The sequence below is a fragment of the Sceloporus occidentalis genome, unplaced genomic scaffold, assembly GCF_023333645.1.
Source record: "Sceloporus occidentalis isolate IW3139 unplaced genomic scaffold, rSceOcc1.0.p SCAF_7, whole genome shotgun sequence".
NCBI classification, from domain to species: Eukaryota; Metazoa; Chordata; class Lepidosauria; order Squamata; family Phrynosomatidae; genus Sceloporus; species Sceloporus occidentalis.
In genome coordinates, this window is record NW_028316987.1 from 71,231,745 (window position 1) to 71,241,927 (window position 10,183).

Below are 10,183 nucleotides of genomic sequence, written 5' to 3' on the forward strand. Positions count from 1 at the left end.
GCTGCAGCATAATTTTGTGGACTAGGGCCCACTTCATCAGATGCATTTAATTTTAGGAGTTAAATGCACACATAGACACACACATTCAAATACACAGAGAAAAGGATTTTTCAACAATGGAGCCAAAAGGCCATGAAAATGCAAACATCACAATCTGAGACATTTCCATGAAGCTTTCCCATGAAAAGCTCAAAAGGCATGAGATAAACAGAATGTCCTGTTCACAACCAACATTACTAGAAATACAGTCTTCTTAAGTTTCTGTGCTAATTTAACACCTGGAAAACACATGTCTCAACAGGGAAACACATGTCTCAATAAAGTGCTCAACCTCCAAGAAGGTATGGATGACAGCAGTATGGCCAGTGGTTAAAATCAAGCCATACTGGCTTCTATGAAAACAAAACAAAACAAAAAAATTAAATGAATAAATCCTTTTTTCCACCATTGTACAGTCTTATTATTATTTGCCATGCAATTCACATAAGGCACTACTATGCTATGGAATAGCTGGACACAGAGAAAGTGGTAGCTCGTAAAACATGTTGAGCAACCACCATCCAAGGAAGAATGGAGAGACAGACCAAAGACAGAGGAAGGAATCATATGGACTTCCAGATGTTGTTGGACTACAACTCCCAGCATTCCTCATCTATGCCTATGCTGAGTAGGGCTGCTGGGACTTGTAGCTCAACAATATCTAGAGAACCCTACAATTCCTATCCTGCAGACCACAAAAAACAGCCTCAGTTTAACATACATTGGAAAGACAAAGAAAAAGGTCAAACTATCATCTCCTGATCTGAATAAACCAAGACACACTTGCACTAAAAAGAGAATAACAGTGTTTGTATGCTTTGCTTTTTAAGCACTCTGGGTTTTACCAAAGCAATGTGGAATTTTCTGAGATTATCATCAAGTGTGTTCAAGACATTTCAGTTTAGATCAACTATAATTTCAGAATGATCCTGTAAAGACTGACATTAAAATGAGTTGCACTGCAGGGAAAAACATTCCCTGTCCAAATTAAACAAATTCACTCAAACTTCCCAAATGTTGACATCAGTCTTGTAAGTAAAAGCAACACAAAGCTAAAAATCTATAGACACACCAAAATGGTTCTAATTATATCTACTATCTTCTAGTGTTTTAATACACTGCCTAAAATTTTTGGGTTTTCCCACTCCTTCTTATCTATGCTGCTTGTTGTACTTAGTACGAAATACAACTAATTTTCTCTCAGTTTATCTTTTTTATTATCCAACAGGGCTTTAAAGAATTGCAGACTAACAGAATACCTTAAAATACAGATGATTCTCCCCCCACAACTCACAAATACATAGATTTCACTCTCTCAGTCTCAATCTGTGTACAGTACTAGGTTTACCAGAGTGAAAACTGGATGGGATTTCTGCACCTTGAATGGTTGTGTAGAGTAAATTTCAGCAGGTGTTGCTTGTTACCTGATTGTGTGACAAGAACCACCATTAATGATACCTGAGCTCTCTCCAGTTTTCAGTCTGGCAACTTCTGTCTCTCTGTGTAAAACAGATTAGTTTACTCAAATAACCTTGTTTGACCTTTATTTACAAATTCATATTAACCCCTTGCTAGGGGACCATGAATCTTAACAGAGCGCTTGTTTACACAATTAAAATACTCCTTATTCAGACTGAACAGACTGCAATCCAGCCACATGAAATTTGGAGGAATTCAGGCTTTTCGTTTTTTAAAAAAGTGGTATCAAACTGATGTAACTGACTAGTGCAGATACACCTTTACAATCAAAGAACAGGGTGCCCCCGAACACATTTTAAACCTAAGACATAACTGAACTGAGCTCATAGTTCTTTCTCACAAAAGATGATTCCTGGTTACCCTGAACTGTCTTTCATTTTGGAAGCCTAATTTTACTGCTGCTATTGTTAAAGGTACGCTAGTTGGACATGCTTTCCCATCACCTGCTATCTAGTATTTTTAACTGATCCTGAAAATTCAACCTAGAACCGTCTACATTCATTCTGCTACTGAGCATTAGATACCCCTATTAAAAAGTATCCCAAGTGTTCCCAGCAGTTCCATTGTTTATCTTCACCTTTGGAAATTTAATTAAACAAGGGCACCAACATGCATAACCGATGAAGGCAGTTCCTTTGATACGGATATGAACCAGCAGGAACTGGACTACAATACTGTATCAAAGTAACAGCAGATCAAATGAAGTCTGTAGCTTGTACTGTATTTAGCCAACCCACCTTTCTCCCTTGACACAGAATTACTCTCCATAAAGAGTTCCCTTGGTTATAAATCCTTCTATATTAAGAAGGAAACCCAAGTAAATAATCTATTGGGTTTAATATCGTGATAAACCATACAGCAGTAAGCCCTGGATTTTCAAGGACTGACGACAGAACTTGACCACTCTATTCATCATAAATCAATGTTTGCTGCTCACTCAAGGGTGACATAGCTGCAAGCAGAAAAGAGGTCAACTTTTCAAAGGGATATAAAGTGAGTCCTCGCTACAGTAGCTATATAATAACAGCTGACTCCCTACCTTTAAAGCTCTCCCTTGATTTACAAAACCAGGCTATTCTATAGCTGCTGTAGCCAGTCTTCTTTCATCTAGATAGTGGGTTAAGTCAGTCATCTTTCCTAGCAATAAAAAAAAAGCCTGAGAAGATGCAGACACTGAAAAATTAAGATAGGAATGATCCAGTTAAAGTATTGAGGATTCCTACAAATTTAGCAAATAGTTAAGGAATTTCATGAAGTATATTTTTTCCATGTTAACATTAGTTTGATAACCACAACCCACACCTAACAAAACTCATTTGTAAATAAGTGGCAGAGCTTGGAGGAATTTTTTTTAGATTACAACTCCCAGAATCCCCCTCACCAACATGACACCTGGGTATGATGAATGGAGGGGTCTGAAGAATGCTAACTCATTCTGGTTAGTTTGCGTTATACTTGGATTGGAAGATACTAACTCATCTGCATGGGATTTATTCCAACACCAAAAAAGAGCAGATCTTAGTTAGCTCTACTTTGGTACCATGTTGTGCTATAAAGCAAATTATGATGAATATTGTAATTGCAAAATTATTAATGTAATATCAGTTAGACCTATTCACCAGTTAGCTGCATAGTATTTTAACAGTCCAAATGCCCCAAGAACTTTAGGTCATGTTTTCAGATCTCTACCAATATGAATTATGCATTTACTAAAATCACACCATTTATTGTTTGGGCAACCATTTAAAAATCCAGTCCCTGAAATTTAGGACAATAATGTCCTTATCCCCCTCTGCAGTCAATGGAATATTATCAAGCTTCATTCCTCATACTGGTTTTTTGCCATTTCACGAAATGAGATAAATATCCATTCTCTAAGGGCTGTTCCTATTAACTATAGCTACTTTTTCTTCTCATAGATTAACAGTATGACTTCATCATTTGTTTCAAACATAACAGATATCCAATCTCTTTTGCAGTTTTCTTGCAGGGTTCCTAGAAAGCAAATAATACAGGAAGCAACTGAAAATCCAAGACACCAAATACAATTGGTCTTCTCACAATAAGATTCAGATCACAGAACTAGATTTTTGCCACATGGTACAGGGAGAATTAAAAGTATGCAGAAAAGAATGGAGAGAATGGGTTCTCTAACACAAATGTCAGACCAAAGGGCCAACTAATCCAATATTTTGTTCTCAGTGGACAACTAGATGCCTACAAACAGGATTTGAATGCTGTTTGGGCTTCAAAGCAACAGGAATTCAGAAGCCTCCCAAACAGGAGGACGCACAATTGTCATTCCCTGTTTATTGGGTAAAAACCAGTGTCACTTAAAGGTCACTGGCCTTTACATGCATACCATAAAGAAGTGAGAGAGAAGACTGTAACCATGGGGTACTGCTTCTCACATCTTTATTACTGGAGGAATGTTATTAGCCTGCCTTGATGAAAGTTTTGCAATAATAAACATATTCTTGCAAAGGCCCTTGATTTCAATATAAACTATTTTGCAGATAAATTATCTAACCCCCAAAGTCTATCTTTGCTTTGTTTTGTTCTCCCATGCCATTTTATTTAACATGAGCCACCAAATATATATATATATTGTGAAAGATGTCACCATATAAACCTCAAAGTTCTATTACTTATAACCTGACACCTGTTGAGTTACAAACTTAAAAATGACTACAGTGATCTAATGTCAAACTGATTCAATTAGAATTGCCACAGGCGCAACAAGTTTAACGTGCCAAAAACTGACACACTTACTCTTTTTACTCCAGTTTTGGAAAGGCATTTCATGTTTCTGACAAATGTGGGTGAAAAATACTGATGTGTTTTATTCAGCCTTGTCAAGAAAGGATGCCTTTTGTTGGACTGATTAAATTATGAACAGTGGACCAAAAGTTATTTTTTTTCCTGCCCCATAACAGGGTTTCGCAGCAACTGTTGGCAAAGTGATGCCATGTATTCCCACGTTTCTACTAAAACAGCAAAGCTGCCAGTACTTCCATGTTTTTGAGGAAATCTAGTACATTCTGTCTGCAATGCTTACTCCTTTAGATAGAGAAAGTGATCCATATTTTGTTTGCAGCTTAGATAAGTAGCTAACAGGATGGGTTAAAACAGTAAGACTATAGGAGAAAATCACTATCTTTATGTTAAATAAGCATGGTATTGTGTGGCATCACAATAAGAACTGTGGTGTAATTCAAATAAGAGTCATTCAAATGTTTTATTCTGAATATAAAAGTGCAACATAATGAACAAAAGAAAAATGTTAATTAGAAATTAGAGAAAGCAAGCATGGTGTAGTGGTTTTAATGTTGGCTATAATTCTGGGAAGGCAGGATTCAAATCCTCAATTAGCCATGGAAACCCAATGGGTGACTTTGGGCAAATCACACCCTCTCAGCCTTGGAGGAAACAAATCATATCACAAAAACTCTATGACAGGGTTGCCATAGTCTGGAGGAGACTTGAAGGGACAAACAAGAACAAGAACAACAACGGACACTGCAATTTCTATCAGTTGACATAGTCCAAGTTATCTGCCATTATTTCATAAACTGCAATGCTAAATTGGAACAAAACAGACTGGATAATACACTGATGAGCGGGAAGATTTAAGCATCCTCTTCCAACACATTCTTCCAACATATTCTACTTTGCTTCAAAGTGAATCACCTCAACACCATGAGCTCCATTTTAAAATTTTGATTTATACCTTTCCTTAAGACCCCAGGCTAGCTAACAACCCACTTAAAATACCGTTAAATTGCCTCACTTGTGACTCTAAACTAGTTCCAACAATTACTTTTAGAGGGGAAGCGGTCCAGTTCTACAAATGCACCAAAAATAAATAATTGAACAACCCACTTATGCTCACAACTAGTGGGTTCTCCATCCATTGCCAGCGTGCCAATATGCTCTGCTTCATCATGCCTCTTAAAAATCAATGAGATGGCTATATTATTTTCAAAACTTTGTTTGACATTCCTGCTTATCAACCCTTATCACCAATCCAATGGTACTAGGAGACGTAACTACAAGCACTGCAATCCCAAACATTAGCAATAGTATCACTCTCAGCATTGCTATGTCATTGTGCATTGGTTAATACTTTCTGCCAATAACCAATGTAAGCACCAAGCAGTAACAGGTCAACTTTTCAGACTCCTTTAGCAACATAGTAAGGCTCAACTGCTACATAAGACAATATGCGGCGAGGAGAACATTTTTCTTGGTCCTAGGCACTCTATCCTACCTACTTATGAGGCTGAAAGACCAAAGAAAAATACATGAGGATGGAGAGCATGTTGTGAGCAAACATAATGTATGCCAACTGCACAATATCATGCTCAATCGCGGAGCATGATAAGGAATCCATCTGCGTTTCATTTCCAACATCCCAGCTTAATGTGAGATAACCCTAATTCTGGTCCCAATTTCTTAAGCTTTTGATCACTGAATAACTGGTTGTATGGTTACAAAAAGGTATCTTCTTATATATGTAAAAAGAGGCCTAGGGAGAAAGGTACCATGACTGCAAAATTAAAGAAATGCAACAAGGAACCATGACTAAATGATGATTGAGAATCTTCCCCCAAGTGAAGTATTGTCATGGGAATTTCGAATCTACAGTACAAAGGGGGTAATTTTGCTGATGAAAGGACATCCAGCTTATGCTGCGGCTAGCTTGAGCTAAAACTAGCTTTAATCAAATAGAAGTGGACACAATAGGTAATTTTACAGGTTTCATTCACTAACATGCTTCTCTTTCTGCAGACTTTTAAAGCCTTTGGTACACAAGTGAGTCCTCTACACAGGACAGTTTGTAATCTAGAAGTGTGTGGATGGGGAGACAGTGTAGCAAGATGTGACATTCATGTGCAACAGTGCTTCCCCACCTATCTGAAGTGGGGAGGCAGGAAATGCTAGGGGCTGGTTTTTATGTCATTGGCTACAAATCATTCTTTCTTTCCTGAAGATTTGCCTGGGACCAGCAAAGAACCATTGACCACTACTTTGGGTAGCTGTGATTTATAGGACACTAGTCTCTGCTGGTTGGAGAACAGACCAACTCTGAGCATTATTAGCAAGAGACACATCATATACAGTCAGTCTTCCATATTCACAGATTTTTTTAATCTGTGAATTGAAGCATTCACGGTTTGAAAATATTTTTAAACTATATAAATTGATTTTTGCCGTTTTATATAAGGGACACCGTTTTACTTGTGGTTTTTATTGTGTGCCTTCAAGTTGTTTCTGACTTATGGCAACCCTAAGGTGACCCTATCATGGGGTTTTCTTGGCAAGATTTGTTCAGAGGAGGTTTGGCATTGCCTTCTCCAGTGGGTTTCATGGCCAAGATGGGAATCTAAACCTTGTTTCCAAAGTAAAGCTCCTTCAGGCCACTTTGGAGGTATGCTGTTTAAATGATGCATGTGTCTTGAGTCCAGAAACCATGCCAAATCCACAACCCAGTCCTAAGGACTGGAGTGCAGCTTTAGTGCAGCTTCCTGCCTCTTAAGACGCATGCATCATTTAAACAGCATACCTCCAAAGTGGCCCAAAGCAGCTTTATTTTGGCCTGTCTGTATGGGGCCATAGTCTAACATTCAAACCACTATGCCACAATGGACACCATATTACTATGCCATTGTATTTAATGGGACTTGAGCAACCATGGATTCTGGTATCCACAGGGGGTCCTAGAACCAAACCTCAGCAGATGCTGAGGGCTGACTGTATATAGATGGGGAATCATGGACAGAGAGCCAGTGTGGTATAGTGGTTTGAATGCTAGATTACAATTCTGGAGATCAGGGTTTGATTCCTCACTTGAGCATGCAAACCCATTGGGTGACCTTGGGCAGGTCACAGTCTCTCATCCTCAGAGGATGGCAATGGCAACCTCCCTCTGAACAAATCTTGCCAAGGAAACCCCATTACAGGTTCACCTTAGGGTCACCTTAAATTGGAAATGACTCGGAAGACCAGGTTTGAAATCCTGGTGTGGCTGTGTAAACCCACTGGGTGACCTTCGGCAAGTCACACTCTCTCAGCCTCAAAGGCTGGCAATGGCAAACACCCTCTGTTTGGAAACTTGCTAAGAAAACTCTATGATAGGGTCACCACAGGGTCACCATAAGTCAAAAATGGCCTGGAGGCACACAACAAACAACTTTGGAGTCTGTCTTCCCAGCAGAAGAACGGAATACAGGGAATAGAAAGATAAACTGAGTTTCCTGGGGGACTCCCCCCCCCCAATGGTGCCACTGACCTGTGGGAACAACACCAGTGACACCACAATCAAGGAGACAATGCTAGACAGCACAGGGAAAGCAAAGAGGGCACAATCCAGGCCCAGTGGCTGGAAGCTGCACAATGCAACGACACCTGGTGCAGCACACAAAAAGGAACAGTGTGTGTGTGTGTGTGTGTGTGTGTGTGTGTGAAAGGGGCTCCCTCAGGAGAAAACACACACTATTGCCAGTGGCGGAGAAAGATTTGTCAAGGGAGAGGGCTGGGCGGCTGGGAGGCCAAGGTTTGCCAGATGGCCCTTCTCAGCCGCCCCAGGCCTCCCCCTCCGGCCCCTCTCTCTCTCTCTCTCTCTCTCGCTCCCACTTTGGGCCAGGCAGCCGTCGTTTTAAGGGGGTGCCAGCCTCCTCCTTGTTCGAGGCACACGCAACATGGCAGATATTCTTCTCCCCACCCCAAAAAACCTGAGGACTATTAAGCCTCCACAGAAGACAGAAAGGAAAAGAGAGCCCACTTGCAGGTCTCCAATTGTGACTCCAATTCAAGGGTCTGTGTGTGTGTGTTAGGAAGGAAGGAAGGAAGGAAGGAAGGAAGGAAGGAAGGAAGGACCATCATCCCTCAGACCCAGAAAGAGAAAGAGGAAACTAGAGACTCCTCAGAAAAAATGGAGGAGGGAGCTCGGGGAGGGGGGGCTGAGGGGGCCACTGAGGCCCCAGGAAGAGGAAGAGGAAGAGGAAGAGGAAGAGGAAGAGGAGGGAGGCTCCTGTGGAAGGCCAAGGCTTGCCAAGGGCCAAAGGGAAGGGGGCTGAGGAGGAAAGCAGGGGTGGGAGGTGGGCCCCCCCAAAGCCCCCCTGGAAGCACAAAGCCCAGCCCAGCACAAAAGCCTCCGGGGGAGCTGCTCCAGAGGAGCCCGGCAGCCCCGCTCCCTTCGGCGGCCACAGCGGGTGCCGCCCCCTCGGCTGGGAAAGAAAGGGGACCCTGAAGGGAAGGAAGGAAGGAGGAAGCAAGGGAAGGAAAGAAGGAGGGAAGAAGGAGAGGAGGGAGGGAGGAAAGAAAGGAGGAAGGAAAGAAAGAAGGGAAGAAGGAGAGGAAGGAAGGAAAGGAGGGAGGGAGGAAGAAAAGGAAGAGTGGAGAGAGGGAGGAAGGGAGGAAAGAAAGGAGGCAGAGAGGAAGGAAGGAGGAAGGGAGAAAGGTAGGAAGGAAAGAAAGAATGGAGAAAGGGAGGGAAGGAAGGGAGCCAGGCAGAGAGAGAGAGAGAGAGAGAAGGCTCGCCTTCGCAGCCCCTGCAGCCTGACAAAAGCGCTGGGTGCCTGGGTCCAGGGGGCCCTCCATCCCGCCCCCTCCTCCTCCTCCTCCTCCTCCCCCCCACCGACCTTGAGCCGCCGCGGCTGCTAAGGTTTTGGTGACCGCCTTCCAGACGTTGCAGCCCAGGAGGCAGAGCAGCAGGGCCGCCGCCGCCCGCCTCATCGCCCCCGGCCCAGCGATGCCGCAGCAGCCCCAGCCCCAGGAGCAGCAGCAGCAGCAGCACAAGGAGCAGCCCCGGCCCAGGCTGGGCGGAAAAGGAGGAGGACCAAAGGCGGCAGCAGCAGCAGCAGAGGCAGCAGCCGGAGGGAAGGAGGGACCGCGGCAGCCAGGGATGGAGGAGGAGGAGGAGAAAGAAAAAGAGAGGAGCCGCATCAGGGGATGCCCGCCCTTCCTCCTCCCTCCTCCTCCTCCTCCTCTGCTGCTGCTGCTGCTGCTCAGGGTCCCTCTGCTTGCAAGGGCTGCAGCCTCGGATCCCACCCAAAAACCCTCCCACCCAAGACCCCCGAGGATGGAGGGGCCGAAAGGAGGGAGAGAGAGAGGCGGGTGGGTCTCCTTTAAGACCAAACGCTGCTCTTAACCCCTTCCTTGCCTTCCTGGTGCCATCCAGACTGGAGAAATAACTCGGTTTGACCCCGCTTTCACTGCTTTGGGTCCAGGCTATGGAATTCTGGGAATTGGGGTCTTTCAGATCCATGGATCCATCCGCACACTAAATAATGCGGTTCGACAACACTTGGAATTCCTCCTGGACAGATGGTTGAAATGGAGGACATGTCCTGGAAAAGGAGGACAGCTGGTGGTCACCACGCCTACATTTCCACCTTCTGTCCAGGAGGAATTTCAAAAAGTCCTCCCTTTGGAGCATGACAAAGATAAGTGGGTTTTCATTTCTATGGAGTTTTATCACAGGAAGGAGATTCGGAGTTTATCCCAGGAAAATGGCATAATTACACAAAACAATTTCACAGGGCCATTGAAATGGTCACAAAGAAGCATTAATGTGCATCTTTGTACTTTTGGGATTTCAGCAACAGCAGTGCATTTCTCATATCACTTTATTTGCTCAATTGCGTGTGATAATCATTCGTGC

General features: G+C 43.1%; 1 protein-coding gene across 3 annotated transcripts in view; it reads right to left on the bottom strand.

The window, feature by feature from the left end:
- The window catches only part of FAM171A1 (family with sequence similarity 171 member A1), a 104,187-nt gene extending 94,840 nt beyond the window's left edge, over positions 1 to 9,347 (bottom strand). For all 3 annotated transcript variants that reach the window (XM_089533304.1, XM_089533303.1, XM_089533302.1), the window contains exon 1: positions 9,162 to 9,347. In XM_089533304.1, the coding sequence (XP_089389430.1) occupies positions 9,162 to 9,255 (94 nt within the window). In that variant the 5' untranslated portion in view covers positions 9,256 to 9,347. The remainder of the gene's footprint in view (positions 1 to 9,161) is intronic.
- Positions 9,348 to 10,183: the final 836 nt, after the last annotated feature.